The sequence below is a fragment of the Felis catus genome, chromosome D2 (assembly GCF_018350175.1).
Source record: "Felis catus isolate Fca126 chromosome D2, F.catus_Fca126_mat1.0, whole genome shotgun sequence".
Taxonomy (NCBI): Eukaryota; Metazoa; Chordata; class Mammalia; order Carnivora; family Felidae; genus Felis; species Felis catus.
Genome location: NC_058378.1, coordinates 29,788,944 through 29,806,706, shown reverse-complemented (window position 1 = coordinate 29,806,706; position 17,763 = coordinate 29,788,944). Strand labels below are relative to the sequence as shown.

Sequence of the window (17,763 nt, the reverse complement as noted above, 5' to 3'; positions counted from 1 at the left end):
CTCTTGATTGTGAGCTTGAGCCCCACGTTGGGTGTAGAGATTACTAAAAATAAATAAATGAGTAAAGGAGAATATCCTAAAAGGGTCTCAATTCACTATGAAACCAAATTTCTATTAAAGAAAAAACAAAAACAAAAAAACCCCACTTCATTATTTTCAGTTTTAGAATACCTAAATTTATGTTCTCCCATGTAATACACGTCATTGGTAGTTAACTAACAATGTAATATTACATAATAGAGGTCTGAACAGGAAAGCAGTAATAACTAAATTTGATTACTTTTCATTGAGCGTGCATCTTCGGTCTGTGGGATGACCGTTGTAGGACTTCAGATTTTCAGTGAGCTCTGTATACAGTCTGTCGGCCATGGGGAGAGGGATGCCGTCCCACACCATGATGAGGACCACCATCACAGCTGTTGGACAATGGTGGCCTGTGCGCTGCCGAACCAAACAGAGAACTTTTTCTTCATCGCTGCCTCTTCTTAAAACCTGGAAAAGCAGAGTGCATTTGTTTATAGAAAACAAGAAACCTAAACTTGAGTGCAATGGATATTGGTTTTAAAGCTCTGTATTATTGCATTTCAGGTCTTTTTAAACATGACTATTTCTTAAAGGGTTGAAGCCTATTTAGTTTTTAGACTAGTTGCCTCCACACAACTCAGAGTAACCCAGGTTACTTGGCTAACAAACAACAGGCAGAACAGGATTCTGTGGTATGTGGTTATTACTTGTGAAAGGAGACGAAAGCAATCTGTGGTTTCTTTCGCTGTCGATACAGTATTGCAAAATAGACAACAGAGGATTCCCTGGAAAAGAGCCTAACTGTTTTGTTCTTACACAAATGCCACAACGGGACAAATCTAGCCAGATGCAAATAACCAGGGACCCTCAATATTAAAAATGGACTTCAGCACTTGGGTGAATGGTTTTATTAGACAGAATAATTAATATATAAAGCAATGCTCCTAAAATTCCTGTGACCTTTCCATGCTATCACAAGGATCTAGCATACCCATATTGTAAGATTAAGGTGGTTCAGTTGACACGGTAAATGCAAAATACAACAATTAACTTTGAATAATTATTGATTTTTCTTACACTGTATCGTACCCATGGGGTGCTATAAAGGTCTCAGAAGTATTTAAAATATAGCCCAGTGGTCCTAGTGCACACCAAAACATTACATAAAAATGTTGACAAGACATAAAACCAACCAATTCTGTTTAAAACTCCCTCCGTAAATCACAAATTTACACAGCAGAGACACTGACCACATTAATCAGCACATAATCAGTAAATGATAAAGGTGCCCACCCCTGTGACCAAAGTGGAGTAACGAACAGCAAAATTATTATCCCATTTCTGTTGCTATAATAATATTACATAAACTTGAGATGAAACTTCTTAAGATGTTAGTTACCCAATATCACTTTCTTCTGTCACTCCAGATGGTTAACAATCATTGCTACCAAGGCATCCCTTGAGTAGAGTTGGCTTTAGGACCTTCCCCCTAAACACAATTATTTATATTAAAATTTTTTTCTATACTTATATGTCCTTTTACAGCCAAATAAGAATACATTTGCTTTCAAATAATCTCAAATACAAAATGATATATAATGTATTAAACAAAATTATACCAGATAATTTTCAAGTTTTCAAGCAAAGAACAAAGTTACATTTATCTAGTCTTTGTATGGGAAATGCTAAAACGCTATTTATTCATGGTTATCTGTGCTTTTCTCAGATTCTCCAAATGTCATTCAGTGAACATCAGAAAATTAAGCATAACGAGTCTCTAAATTCAGATCTAGGTTCAATATGCTGCTTAAATATTGCCATGGTATGAAGATTTGTGATCACCAAAAATCCATATATTAAATCTTGAATCCCAGTTGTGGTGGTATTACAAGGTAGGGCCTTTGGGAGGTAATTAAGTCACATGGGGGAAGCTCTCACGAGTGAGATTAGTGTTCTTATAAATAGACACCACAGAACTCCCTAACACCTTCATACATATGACAACACAAAGAGACTCCCCCCACCCCCCCCCATCCCTCCCCTCGCTCCACCCATGCTGGCATCCTGATTTGAGACTTCCACACTCCAGAACTGGGAGAAATATATTTCTGTTGTATAGAAGCCACTCAGTCTGGTATTTTCTCATAACAGTCTAAATGGAGGAAGACAAGTATTATACCTGTGTAAGCCTATAAAAACTATAAAACACTAAAAAAAATTAAAGGTGACCTCAATAAATGCAGAACTACCATGTTCATGGAATAGACACTATTATAATGACACCAATTTTCCCCAAATGGATTTCCAGATGTGATGGGATCCCAAGCAAAATCTTATCAGAGTTTATTTTGCTTTGGGTGGAAGTCGACAATCTTGTGCCAAAATTCAAATGGAAATGCAGAAGATGAAAAAGGGCCAAGAAAATGAATGAAGGCAAAGTGATTTACCAGATTATGAATCTTGACCCTTACTGCACATAAGTAGCTTGAGTTATATTGTTGATATAAATATGAAAGTTAAAACAACACGTTTTTGAAAGAAAACATCTTCATGACCTTGAAGCAGATAAAACCAATTTAGAATAGATTACCACATTTAATAACTATAAAGAAAAATATTAAGAAGGTGGATTGTACAGGCGCTTGGCTGGCTCAGGTAGTAGAGCATGGAACTCTTGATCTCAGGGTTGTAAATTTGAGCCCCATGTTAGGCGTAGAGATTATGTAAAAATAAAATCTTAAAAAAAAAAAAAAGAACTTGGATTATATTATAATTAAGTACGTCTGTTCATGAAAAACATTAACTAGCAAGAGATTAAGAAGGCATACAGGCAAGCAATACAGTGGGAGAAATATTTATAATACACATAATTGATAAAGTATTTTTACCCAAAGTATATAAGGACATTTCTCCAAGTGAGTAATAAAAACACAATAGAAAACCAGCCAAAGATTTGAACAGGCTCGACACAAGAGAATATCAAACAGATGATGAGCATATGAAAATATGCTCCACATTACTCGTCATGTAGCAAAGTAAGAAAATTTTAAGGCACCACATATGTTGGTGTGATGATAAAATAGTGAAAACTGCTATAGAAAACAGTCTGGAAGTTCCTCAAAAAACTAAAAATAGAACTGCCATGTGATCCAACAATTCCACTCTGGAGCTTACATCCGAAAGAACTGAAAGCAAGGCCTAAAACAGTTATTTGCGTGTTCATAGCACCACTATTCATAATAGCCAAGTGGTGGAAGCAATTCAAATGTCCACTGACAGATGAATGGATAAACAAAACGTGGCGTATCTATATAATATCCAGACTCAAAAAAGAAGCGAATCCTATTACATCCTACATACAACATGGATGAACTTTAATGATACAATGTTAAGTGAAATAAGTCAGTCACAAAAAAGCAAATCTATAGGATTCCAGTTATAGGAGGTACCTAAAGCAGTCAAATTCATAAAACATAAAAGGGGAATGGTGGATACCAGTGGCTGTGATAATGGGATAATCGGGAGTTATTTAATGGGCATAAAGTTTCAGATTTGGAAGATGAAAATGTTCTGGAGATTTATGCCACAAACATCTGAATATGTATTAATGCTAAAGAATTATACGCTGTGGTTAAGTGGGTAAGATGGTAAATTTTATGTTTTTTTAAACATAGTATAAAAAAAGTGGAAAGAGGTCTTAAAAAAAAGGCACTAAACACCCATTAGAATGTCTACAGTGAAAAAGAAAATATCGAGTATTGATAAGAATGTGGAGCGACTGGAAGAGTTGTATGTTAGTCATGTGACTATAAAGAGATAACCACTTTGGAAAACTGTGTGTTCCTATCAACCAAAGCTGCACATATGCACACCCCACCCTCCCCACCCCTGCAATTTAGCAATTCCACTTCTAGATGTACAGCAAATAAAAATGTATTCTTATATTTCCCAAAGATTTCACCAATATTCATAATTATCCCAAATTGGAAACAACTCAAATGTCAATCACCAGAAGAATATAACTCCATAAATTTTCAACATTTATGGTAACAGAACACTACTGAGCAATGAGAATGAGAATGACTTACAGTTACAGAAAACATGAATTAACCTTACAACTCTAATGGTGCATAAAGGAAGATAAGACAAAAGAATAATTATTGTAAGACTGCATTAAGATGAAGTTGGAAACAGGCAAGAGAAACCCATACTGTTAGAAGACAGGACAGCGGCTACTTTTAATCGGGGATAAGAGGGGACAAGAGTGCTTTTGAGGTGCTAGTAATATCAGATGCCAATTACACAAAGGTGCTCACTTTAGAAAAATCCTGTGACCTTAGGATTTCTGTAGTCTTCTGCACATATGCTACAGTTAATTAAGAAGTCTACCTTAACCTAAATTAAAACAAGAAACTGGAAAGGCTGGAGCACCTGGGTGGCTCAGTCGGTTAAGCGGCCGACTTCGGCTCAGGTCATGACATCACTGTCTGTGGGATTGAGCCTGAGCCCAATGTCAGGCTCTGTGCTGACAGCTGGGAGCCAAGAACCTGCTTTGGATTCTGCGTCTTCCCCTCTCTCTGCCCCTCTGTGGCTCGCACTCTGTCTCTCCCTCTCTCTCTCAAAAAAGAAATAAAAATTTAAAAAAATTAACAGCAAAAACTTGTAAAGGCAGTCATTTACTACTTCAGGATACTTTAGCAAGTTTCTTAACCCATGTATAGCAACACAGAGCTAGGATCTAATTAATATTAGCCACTATTTCATGTCTCTTTGATTTATTACTGCACACTTGGCTCTTGATCATAGAATTTCAGCTCAAATATTTGTTGAATGAATGGTTAAAAACCACAAAAGCCCAATGTGGTTGCATTTTACAAAAATTTCAAAAAATACAAGTTACACTATTAAGATGAAAACTCTCATTTCAAAAGAAGATTTTAAGTGAGTATAAATATCCCCACTTTTAAAACTTTTCTTGAGAATTGTATCATTTAGAAAGTGGAAGGATTTATTAATTTATAAGCTGTTGAATCTGTGGTCACGTGGCAGTCACTTTAGATGGTAAATGGTACATACAAACTTCTGTGGGAAATGTTTGTGTAATTAAAAACACACCACAAACCGAATGAAAAGTGTTTTAAATAGTTTTCATAAATATGATTGACTTGTCATATATGTAAAAGAATCTAAATACCATGAAGTCCATCCTTTTAAAGCACAGAATTCATTGGTTACTGTAGACTCAGCGTTCACCCTCTCCCCAACCCCTTAGAAGTCATGCCACTTTTTTCTCCTTCCTCTGTCTGCTTCGGTCCCAAATCTATTTTCTACCTCTATGGACTTTGCTCATTTGGGACATATCATATAAATGGAATCCTCTAACACGTGGCCTTTTGTATCTGGCTTCTTTTCCTCAGCCTATGTTCATTCATGTTTGTAGTACTTATCGGTACTCTATTCCTTTTTACTGCCAAATAAGTATTCCATTGCATGGACATGCCATTTAGACTGTTTCCACTTTTGCAGTTATGATTGATGTTATGATTAACATTTATTTAACAAGTTTTTCTGTTGACATGTTTTCATGAGACCAAGCCCTGCAATGACAGTGTGGAGCCTGCTTAGGATTCTCTCTCCCCCTCACTCTGCCCCTCCACAGCTCACAGGGGGGTGCGTGCTCTCTGTCAAAATAAATATATTTATTTTTTAAATATTTATTTCCTTGTTGAGAGAGAGAGGGAGAGAGAGAGAGTGGGGAGGGGCACGGGAGAGGCAGAGAGAGAAACCCAAGCAGGCTACTCTTTGTCACCACAGAGACCAATGCAGGGCTTGATCTCATGAACTGTAAGATCATGACCTGAAAGGAAATCAAGAGTCATACAAGCCACCCAGTCACCACTAAATAAATAAACATAAAGAAAGAAAGAAAGGAATAATCAGACTATTTTCCAAAGTGCAAGATCTATTTTGTAATTACACTAGAAATGCACAAATGGATCCAGTTTCTATATCCTCGACAACTCTTGTTACGGCTTGGCCTTAAATTATAGGCATTCTAGGGTAAAGTGGCATCTCATTTTGACTTTGATTTGCATTTTTCTGCTGAGTCATGATGCTGAGCATATTTTCATGTGCTTATTGGTCACCTGTGTATCTTCTTTGAAAAAGGTCTGTTCAAATACATTGTTCATTTTAGTTTGGATTGTTCATTTATTATTGATATATAGGAGTTCTTTTCTTATAGTCTCTATACAAGCTCATTAGACATCAGCTTAGCAAACATTTTCTTCTATTCTTATTGTTTTTTTGACCTTTCTTTATAGAGTCGTGTGAAGCACAAAAGTTTTAAATTTTGATGAAGTCCAATTTATCTTGTCACTTGTGCTTTTGGTGTTTTATCTAAGAAAAAAATTGTGTAATCTAAGCTCAAAGATTTACAGCTATGTTTTTTGTTGTTATTGTTGATGTTAATTTTTTAAATGTTTATTTTTGAAAGAGAGAGTGCTAAGGAGAGGGGAGAGAGGGCAGGGGGAGACAGAGGATCTGAAGCAGGCTCCATGCTGACAGCAGAGAGCCTGATGTAAGGCTTGAACCCAGGAACCGTGAGATCATGACCTGAGCTGAGGTTGGATGCTTAACCAACTGAGCCACCCCGGTGCCCCTACAACTATGTTTTTATGTTTTGACTAATGATTACATAGCTTGAACTCTGACATTTGAATCTCTGATCCATTTTGGGTCTTTAAGTGACTAGGACATTTCATGACAAGTTACTTCATTGTAAAGTTTTTAAGTTAAAAGATGTGGTAAATAACTAAATATAAATAAGTGATCCTGGATTGAATTCAGACCCAAGAAAAAATATGTTGTCTTTTTCCATAAAGGATAGTTAGATATAAGACCTAAAGATTAGACAATAATATTAAATCAGTTTTGATAATTGTCCTGTGGCTATGTAAAACTTTCTTAATTATATTGTGGTTATATAAGGCAACATTCTGGTTTGTTTGTTTTTTTTAAAGACTTCATGGGGCTCAAACTCACAACCCTGAGATCAAGAGTCTCATGCTCTACCAACTGAGCCAGCCAGGCACCACGCACCATCCTGATTTTTATGAAAAACATAGCAATGTATTTAGGGGAAAAGGGCATCATGTTTACAAATTACTTTTAAAGTATTAAGAAAAAATAGAGAATAAAGAGAGAGAGGGAGAGAGAAAAATAAAGCAAAGCTAATTTGGTAGAAAACTACATTTGCAAACTGTAGAGTATACAGAAATTCTGCAGTATTCTTGCAGTTTTTGAATAAGTCTAAAATTATTTTAAAATCGTAAGTTTAAAAATAATCCTATGATGTTGGCCAAAGTTCCATATTGTATATTTTATTCTCAATACAAGCTTGGGATTCTTGTGCTCACTGTCCATAGGGATGGATGACAAGTTTCAAAACAGAGCCACTCAATCAGTGAGATCATAGGTCAAGACATAAGCTACAGGCAGATCTCTGGAAAGTGCCAAACCCAGGGATTCAAAAAAACAGGCCACTGTCAGAAACGATGTAAGAGCAAAGAATAAGTCTGCATAATCGGAGGAGTGAAGAATGGACATATATTTTGTAAAATAAAAGATCTCCCATTCTGAGGTTAACTCAGTCTGTGGGACAATGAATATTCAATGCATACTAAGGCCTAGTAACATCTGAAATAAACTAATGTAAATTAATAAGTATGTGAACTTAGATAAAGCAATTAGTCGCAAGTCCAAAATACTGTCAGGTTAGCAAGATGTCATTTTGTCTAATTATTATGCTGCAAATTGTAATCACCTGGGAAGCCGATTAAGTACCACTGCAAAGGAAATCAGACAAATGCAAAATTGAATATACAGTATCATTTTGATTAATGGGGAAAGTATTAGTCATGTACTTTTCTATCGGGATATTGTAGGGGAGGTAGACATTTGTAAGGGGTCTGTATGAGTTAAGTGTGCAAAGCAGGGCTAACTCTGTTTGGAGAGCGGGAAGGCTTTATGGAGGAGACTCCTTTTATTTTATTTAAAAAAAATTTTTTTTTCAACGTTTTTATTTATTTTTGGGACAGAGAGAGACAGAGCATGAACGGGGGAGGGGCAGAGAGAGAGGGAGACACAGAATCAGAAACAGGCTCCAGGCTCCGAGCCATCAGCCCAGAGCCTGACGCGGGGCTCGAACTCACGGACTGCGAGATCGTGACCTGGCTGAAGTTGGACGCTTAACCGACTGCGCCACCCAGGCGCCCCAAGGAGGAGACTCCTTTTAAAGAACGACAGAAGTCTGCCACCACAGAAAAGAGTACAAAGACCATTCTAAGAATTTTGGAAAATAAGTCCCATGAGGCAAGGATGTTATTTAAGGAAGAATTCTGCTAGTTGTCCAGATACCAGATGGCTTCTGTGTCTTATAAAACCTCCTTTATTAAATTATTATTCATAGTTGGCTCTATTTCTGGGATCTCTGACATAAAGATGATGTTCACTCTGTATATAAGATGCAGCTCAAGAGTCAATACCTTCCCAAAGCCCTTCCTGGACCCTCATCTCCAAATATTACTCTTGGTCTCCTCCCTACTCCTTCTATATGCTCTTCTTAAGCAGGCAAGTGGTAGCATTTCAATAGTAACAGCACACTGGTGACTGCTTAAGGCACGGCCATGAATGAACTCACCCAATAAGGAACACTTGACGGGCTGAATGAATTGCTGAGGAGTGATGGGGAAAGCTGTGTGATGGAAACTCTTGCCACACACCAGCTACTCCAAAGATGTAGGGTAACCAAAAGTTTGAGCTGCTGAAGAAAATCTATGAAGACTCAGAATTTCCTTTGGCAGTTTAGGTATTGGTTGACCATTGGGAGAGCACGCTCAGAGAAAGGGTGAAGAAAGAAGATAGAGCAATCTGATGATCATTAGGAAAATATTTCCTAGCAAATCTGTGATAGAATTCTCTCATCGCAGGTTATACATGATTCTGCCTCTACAGCCTCTTTACGAATAGCTCTGCAAAGTACATTCTTAACGATTTTCCAAGAACATGGTCCAGATGGGACAACCTATAGAAATTCCCCATGGATAGTTCTTAAGATTGGGATCAAGAGTGACAGCCTAGGATATTCTAAGGAACTCTCTGGTGGTGTGTGTGTGTGTGTGTGGCGGGGGGGGGGGGGGGGGGGGGGTGGCTCAGGACAACTCATTACTAAATATGAAAACTGCTGGGGAGACAAGACTGTCCTGAGAAACAAAATTACTAAGGAGGCAGGTATAGGTAAACAGTATTTTCACATGCTTAGGGGCATAGAAAGAAGAAACTCAAAGACCTAGAGAGGTTTCCCCTAGGGCAGGCAGATTTGGGTTCTAGTCATATTGTATTTATATAGGCAACAAAAAATTATTGAAGCAGCTCTCTAATCCCCACCACTTCCAAAAACCAGAGAACATTAGGTATTTATAAAAAAGGTTTAAAAAAAATGAGAGGAAATTGTCCTTCTAAATTTCAATTTTTTCTTTAAAGCTATAGCAAAGCACGTTTTATCAGCCAAGCAATGGTCTGCTCTAAATGGGTCAAGGAACAATTTCAACCAAAATGAACATATAGAAAATGGAATTTTAAATCACTGAAAAAAATTCAAATTAACTATGGGATCCATACATAAAATTATGAAAGTACAGGGAGACACTATGTTTCTAATAGCCCAGTAAAGACTCAGGCTTCCTCAGCCAGATGAAAAAAACTCTGAAGGTATAGAGTAAATGACATTGATTTGACCAGGTAAGAATTTCAAGCTTCTGTACAAAGATAACAGTCAAGCACTATGACTAAAAGAATATCTACTGGGGGGCCTGGGGGACTCAGTTGGTTAAGCGTCTGACTCTTGGTTTTGGCTCAGGTCATGATCTCACAGTTCTTGGGTTCGAGCCTGGCATTGGACTCTGTGCTGACAGCACTGAGCGGGCTTGGGATTCTCTCTCCTCCTTTCTCTGCCCCCTTGTTTGTGTGCTCTCTCCCTCTCTCGAAATAAATAAATACATAGATAAACGTTAACAAAAAAATAAAAGAAAACCTAGTATTTAAACAATAGCAGACTATATAATAGAAGTTTTATTCACATACCACAAAAAAAGATAACGTAAATAAAACATGGTTATGAAGAGTGAATTCATGGAAGAAATACAAATGGTTAATAAAACTTTTTTTTTTTTTTAATTTGGGGGAAAGAGAGCAGGTAAGAGGGGCAGAGGGAGAGAAAATCTCAAGCAGGCTCTGTGCTCAGTGAGGGGCATGACTTGGGGCTCAATTCAAAGAAACTGGGATCATGACCTGAGCTGAAAGCAACAGTTGGACACTAAACTGACTGAAACACCCAAGCACCCCAAATGGTTAATAAACATTTAAAAGAAACCAACGTAATTAGTTACAATGTAAGTTCACTCATAGTATCAAGTTTTGGTTACTAGGTTAACAATGATGAAATAGATTACACTATTAGATATATATATAATTCAATTTTTTTAATATAATTCAAATTTTAAGAAATTAACAATAACTAAAAGATTTATTGTTAACTCAAGTATTTAAAAAATTTTTTTAACATTTCTGTGGGTGCATGTGCAAGAGACAGCACGAGCGGGGGAGGGGCAGAGAGAGAGAGGAAGACACAGAATCCAAAGCAGGCTCCAGGCTCTGAGCTGTCATCACAGAGTCCTACACGGGGCTTGAACTCACCAGCCATGAGATCATGACCTGACCCGAAGTCAGACGCTTAACTCACTGAGCCACCCAGGTGCCCCTGGAGTATTTTAAGCAAATAATTTGTAAGAGTTTATTTATTTATTTATTTATTTATTTATTTATTTATTTATTTATTTATCTTAGCATCTTTAAATATTAAGCAAGTTCTCAGATGCTTTCTTTTTTTTTTTTTTTAATTTTTTTTTAACGTTTATTTATTTTTGAGACAGAGAGAGACAGAGCATGAACAGGGGAGGAGCAGAGAGAGAGGGAGACACAGAATCCGAAACAGGCTCCAGGCTCCGAGCGGTCAGCCCAGAGCCCGACGCGGGGCTCAAACTCACGGACTGTGAGATCATGACCTGAGCCGAAGTCGGACGCTTTACCGACCAAGCCACCCAGGCGCCCCTCAGATGCTTTCTTTATAATTTCTAATATTGGATCCAAACTATACATGAAGAATTCCATTTCAGCATGCAACTAAGAGTAAATGCCCTTGAGAAGATTCTGCTCCAAAACAATCGCATGCTTATTTTTTAAAACATGTTTATTTATTTTGAGAGAGACATGGACAACAAAAGGGAGAGAATTCCAAACAGGCTCTACGCTGTCAGGGCAGAGCTAAACCAGAGGCTCCATCCCACAAACCTCAAGATCATGACCTGAGTCAAAATCAAGCATCACTCAACGGACTGAGCCATTCAGGCACCCCAATCCCATGCTTATTTAATCAACCTTTCTTGAAATTTAGAAAGTTTTTGCCGTAATAATATTAACCCTGTCACTTCTCTGCCCAACATGCTTCAGTAGGTGTCGAACATTTTTAATTGAATGTTTTAACATCCAAACTTAGTTTGGGTATGCCCAGGGTTGTTAAACATCATTATCTCAGAAAGTAAATTTAAGATCAATTTTTAAATTTGAAAGTAATCAATTTTTACACAAAGGAAACAATCAACGAAAGTAAAAGACAACCTACTGAATGGGAGAAGATATTTGCAAATGACGTATCCAATATAGGGTTAGTATCCAAGATATACAAAGAAATGATACAACTCAACATCCCCAAACCAGAAGAAACGAACAGACATTTCTCCAAAGACATAGAGAGGCCAACAAACACATGAAAAGATGCTCAACATCACTCATGAGGGAAATACAAATCAAAACCAGAACCGGATATCACCTCACCCCTGTCAGAATGGCTAAAATCAAAAACACAAGAAATAATATGTATTGGCAAGGAGGTGGAGAAAAATAAACCCTCATGCACTGTTGGTGGGAACACAGTGCAGCCACTGTGGAAAACAGGATGCAGGGGCATCAAAAAATTAAAAATAGAATTACCATGTGATCCAGTAATACTACTATTGAGTATTTATCCCAAGAATACGAAAACACTAATTCAAAAAGATATGTGCAGCCCTATCCTAATTGCAGCATTATTTACAATAGCCAAAGTATGAAAGCACCCCACATGTCCATTGAATGGATAAAGCAGATGTGTAGAAGATGAGGAATATTATTCAACCATTAAAAAAAAGAATAAGGGATGCTTGGCTGGCTCAGTTGGAAGAGTATGTGACTCTTAACTTTGGGGTCATGGGTTTGGGCCCCACATTGGGTGTAGAGATTACTTAAATAAATAAAACTTAAAAAAAACCCCACAAAAACTGGGGCACCTGGGTGGATCATTCAGTTAAGCATCCAACTTAATCTCAGGTCATGATCTAGCATTCTGTGAGTTTGAGCCCCACGTTGGACTCTGTGCTGGCAGCTCAGAGCCTGGAGCCTGCTTTGGATTCTTTGTCTCCCTCTCTCTCTGCCCCTCCCCCACTCACACTCTGTCTCTCTCTCTCAAAAATAAACAAACATTAAAAAATTTAAAAAAAATACTAAATCTTGCCATTTGCAATAACAGGGATGGAGCTAGATAGAGAGTATAATGCTAAGTGAAATATGTCAGTCAGAGAAAGACAAATACCTTTATAATTTCACTCATACATGGAATTTAAGAAACAAAACAAAGAAAAAAAATGGAGACAACCCCCAAACTAGACGCTTATCTATAGAGAACTAATGTTAACCAGAGGGGAGGTAGACAGGGAATGAGTGAAACAGGTGAAGGGGATTAAGAGTATACTTAACTTGATGAGCAGTGACTAGTGTACAGAATGTTTGAACCACTGCATTGTATACCTCAAATTAATATAACATTGTATGTTAACTATACCTGGAATTAAAATAAAAGGGGAGGGGGCACCTGGGTAGCTCATTCAGTTGAGTGTCCAACTTCGGCTCAGGTCATGATCTCGTGTTTTGTGGGTTCGAGCCCCACATCGGGCTCACTGCTGTCAGCCTGTCAGCACAGAGCCTGCTTTGGATCCTGTGTTTCTCTCTCTCCCTCTGCCCCCCCTTCCACTTGGCTCTCCCAAAAATAAGTAAATATTAAAAAAAAAATTTTTTTAAAGCATGGTTCCTGTAAGTACTTCAATACCAGGTCAATGTGTGGAGTGGATGGTACAAGCTCCTATTCCATCTCCTTGCTCCAAACCCCATTTAATATAGGTACAGATACTATACTTGACCTTAGCCAAAAGGCCAAGTGACTTAAAACTTAATTTTAATTTTATATAGGGTTTTAAGTTTCAGTTTGGATACTTGACCTTGATTTAGTTTTGAATTTTAATAGTTGCATAAGTATAGGACTACATTACTTTTCTTAAGGAAAAAAAAAACAATAACAACAAATAGAACAGTCCTTGTAATACAATCTCAGTTGTAAAGATGTCAGGTGATTAGGGTTCTGCACCAGCTCCACTGAAGACCTGGGGCCCACAGAAGGACTAGTTTAGAATCACAGCTAGGAGTAATATCTGCATCATGTATGGAGTCTATTACCAAGGCGAGATCATTTTTGAGTTTATTAATAGTCACAGGGGAGAAAAAATTGAGCAATATTTTCAGCACAAAATAATGGTGACCAACCAAAAAAACCAATAAATACAAACAATCAAACAAAAACAACACAACCCTTTGGTAAAGACAATTTAAAAGTACCTATGTATGATAATAAAATAAGCTTCAACCTTTGGGGATAATGACTGGGTACATGCGAGAGACTTCTAGGGTGTTGGTAATAATTGGGTGTGTTCTTCTTGATCTAGCTGGTGGTTACATGGGAGTGTTCACTTTGTAAAGCTTAACTGCACTATATATGAAGACTTGTGTAATTTTGTTTGTGTATATTATACCTGAATAATAAGTTTCCTTAATAAACGAACTCTATAAAAGTAGTTCTAATGGTGGTCTTAATTCAAGAAAAATATGTTTTATAACAAAAAAAGGCAAGGACAGTGAAAAATGTCTGTTCAACATTAGCTGAGAGTTAGCATCAACTTCTTGGCTTCTGCCTAATTTTGAATAAGGAAGCATAAATATTCTTCTCACATTATCAAGGTATCACAGAAACCAAACAAGTAGCCCAGGACATTATACTCCCTTTATTACACACCATAGTAATATTTCAGAGAAGTGCCTGATTTGGGGACAGAAATATGCAGCAACATGATACAGCCCAAAGACATAGAGGACAGAACCTTGGAACAAAGGAATCAAACAGGGAAAGGAAAGTATTCAAAGGTTATATACATATATAAATCCAGACAACATGGTTTGAAAACTTGTGGATACTTGGTTTTCTTCTTACCCTAAAACTCTGCTCACCTCAGACCAGAGCAGGCAATAAAATATTCACTTGTATATATTTACTGCCACACCTGCTCTACTGACCACAAAACAATCCTATAGAGGAGAATCCATAAACTGATTCCTGCCGTGAACTGATCAGGCACTGGAGCCATCTGGGCAGCGTGCTGTTTGAATTCTTGTCCCTACTCCTCTCACCACCTCAGAGGCTTAAGAGCGTGTGCGTGCACACGCGCAAGCGCTCATGGAGTTAGTAGTATAGGGAGTTAACGGAGCCTACTGTATCCAAGAGACTCCATCCTTTCCACCAAAATCTACAGAGTAACAAGATAACTAGTCCTTGACAAGACTCACAGTGACATGACAGCAGAGAACAGAGTCAGAAACATCTGCGAAAGGCTAACAATTATGGGGAAGGGTTAATGACTACCTGGCAAAGAAAAGTGTTAAGAGCAAGGGCACAACAATGTCAGAAAGGCTCAAAAACCTGTCCTGCCCGGTTAGAATTTGCTGCTAGGATTTTTCTGTGTGACCATTAAAAAGAGGACCAATAAGTCTCTCCTTCAAGAAAAGGAGGCCAAGTGCAGCACAATAAAAACAGGATAGAGTTCAACCACTATGAACAAACGTACATGGAAAAATAGAGTGAAAAGATTTACATAAAAAATCACAATGTTTGATTTAGGTTAAAGTTGAAAATCAAATACACGATAAATGTACACTGTACAGGACGAAGAGTAAAAATGGAACAATGCAAACCACTAGTTAACTGTTTACTGAATTCCTTCATTTAAAATGATTGGTCTTCCTCTACCCCATCCCTTTACTTCATTCCTGCATAAAGCATCCCTGTAAGACTCAGTAACGCTAGTGCCATTCAAAATAATCTGCTCTAAAGTCCTAAAAAAGGATGTAGACTATGGAGACCTAATTCTCTCAATTTTTTATTTGACCCGTATCAAAGTTCAAATTTGAGATGGACAATTTTATCAGACTGTTAATTTTCATACTCCAAGTTCTGCATGCCTCAGAAAAGATCTAATAATGAACACCACGGCAATACTGTTCCAAGATACCAATTCAAATTCAAAATATTCAATATTCTATAAGACTTATTTAAGCTCTATGTTCATTCACTCAACAAAAATTTTTCAGTGTTGACTATGTGCTGGGCAGTGCTTTGGGCACTAGCAATGAACATATGAATATATTAAATTAGATAATTTGGAAAGGTTGCAAAAAATAAAGTTTGATTAATATTTTGATTTCTCTAGGACATACAAGCTTTTACGAGACCTAGCTTTTCTTTTTCACAGATATACAAAATCAATTCTAGGTTTTGTTATCAAGATTACACTTTTGACTTCTCATTAGTAGACACCAAATTTTCATTAAGTTGCTTAGCAACCGTGCTTTACTTCATTCCTTATCTCTGGATTGCTTTTGTATTTGTGAAAAGTGCCAGATATGTATCACGATGTATTGAAATGTTCTTTTATTCTGAGATAAGTATTGCAAAAGGGAAAATAAGAAAGTAATTTTACTATAGCTGCTTCATGGAAAATGCTAACTACTCTTTTTTGTCCCTAAGAACCCCTGAAGACTTAAATCAATAATAGCAACAGAATGATGCTACCAAAATCTTTGAATGGTAGATTTCATTTTTGTCTTCATTAAAAAAAAAAAAAAAAAAAAAAAAAGGTATACACTAAATTCTGTCAGTGTAATTATTATTGCTTAAGAGAAGGTTTGGAAGGTAGGAAGGAAGGATCATCTAGAATCCCACCACTTAACCCAACTACCTTGCTTTCTTTTGGATGACTCACTCTAGGGAGAGCCAGCTGCCATGTCCTAAGGATATTTTTACCCTTTGCTACTAAATAGGCAAGAAAGTAAAGAATTCAGAAATATGTAACAGGTATAGATTTAATGAACCCATGTCAATCGTCAATACCAAGTATTGGGACCCAGTCTCTGCTCTTTTTTCAGCAAATGTGCAAGGTACTATGTAAGGGCAAGATTCAAAATAATGAAGCCAAACAACATGTGAGTAATATGTGAGTAGGGGGAGGGCAGGAAAAGCAAGAAAATTATTACCACAAAAGTCAGGATGGGAAGTTCTTGGGCTTCCAGGAATCAAAGAATATTCTGACCTGGGTAGTTGCTTTATCAATGTTTTCTTTACAATTATAGGTAAACTGTACTTTATATTTTATGAACTTTTCTGTTGATATATTCCATAATGAACAACGTTAATACTTAACAGCATTATTTTGTTAATAAAGTTCACAAAGGACTTCTTTTCCTCCTTACAAAAATACAGGACTATGTTAGATTATATTAAATATTAACTATATTGGATAAGGCTGAGATAGATATATTTTACAATGCCAATATAGTGTCTTTAACATGATATTTTTAGTGAAGAAGAGATATAGAATATTGCTGTAGTCATCTCCAAGACATCTCCAATGACTGCCACCACCTAGTATTTACACACTTGCACAGAACCTTCCTACACTGAATAGGGTTCACTTGTGTAGCAACTTCCAAGGCTAACACCCTAAAAGACACTGTTGGGATGTCTGTGTGACTCAGTCAGTTAAGTATCCAACTCTTGATTTCAGCTCAGGTCAAGATCTCACTGTACAAGAGACTGAGACCCACAATCGAGCTCTGCACTGTCAGCTCAGAGCCTGCTTGGGATTCTCTCTCTCTTGCACCTCCCCTCTCTGTTCCTCCCTTGCTTGTGTTTCCCCCCGCCACCCCCCCCCAAAAGACATTCTAGCTGTTTCCTTGTTACCTTTTGATTGACTTACTATGGCCGTGGCAGGGCATGGGAAAACACCTAAGTCCTATGATAAGAAAGCAAGGCCTCTAGCAAACAACCTTCAATGAATCTCCTGCAAATGACCTGGGAAGTAAACCTTCCAGCTCCACTCTGTACTCTCCAAATTTGCATATGACTTCAACCTCATGAGAGACCCTCTTCCAGAAGCACTCTGCTAAGCTACTCTCAAATTCTTTTTAAAAAAATTTTTTTTAAGTAGGCTCCATGCTGAACATGGGGCTTGAACTCATGACCCTGAGACTGAGTCAAATGCTCTGCTGACTGAGCCAGCCGGCACCCCTACCCTCAGATTCTTGATCCACAAGAGCTCTATGAGATAATAAAAGTTCCTTGTTCAAAGCTACTAAATTTTGGAGTACTTGGTAAGCAGCAGCAGATAATACAGATTTGCCAATTAATTCCTTAGAATGCTCTTTATA

General features: G+C 37.4%; 1 protein-coding gene and 1 pseudogene across 5 annotated transcripts in view; both read right to left on the bottom strand.

Annotated features, from left to right (window-relative positions):
* The window catches only part of TET1 (tet methylcytosine dioxygenase 1), a 137,117-nt gene that overhangs the window by 28,779 nt on the left and 90,575 nt on the right, over positions 1–17,763 (bottom strand). For all 5 annotated transcript variants that reach the window (XM_023240497.2, XM_023240498.2, XM_045040061.1 and 2 more), the window contains one exon: positions 281–492. In XM_023240497.2, the coding sequence (XP_023096265.2) occupies positions 281–492 (212 nt within the window). The remainder of the gene's footprint in view (positions 1–280; positions 493–17,763) is intronic.
* On the bottom strand, positions 13,249–13,399 carry LOC111557212 (annotated as a pseudogene).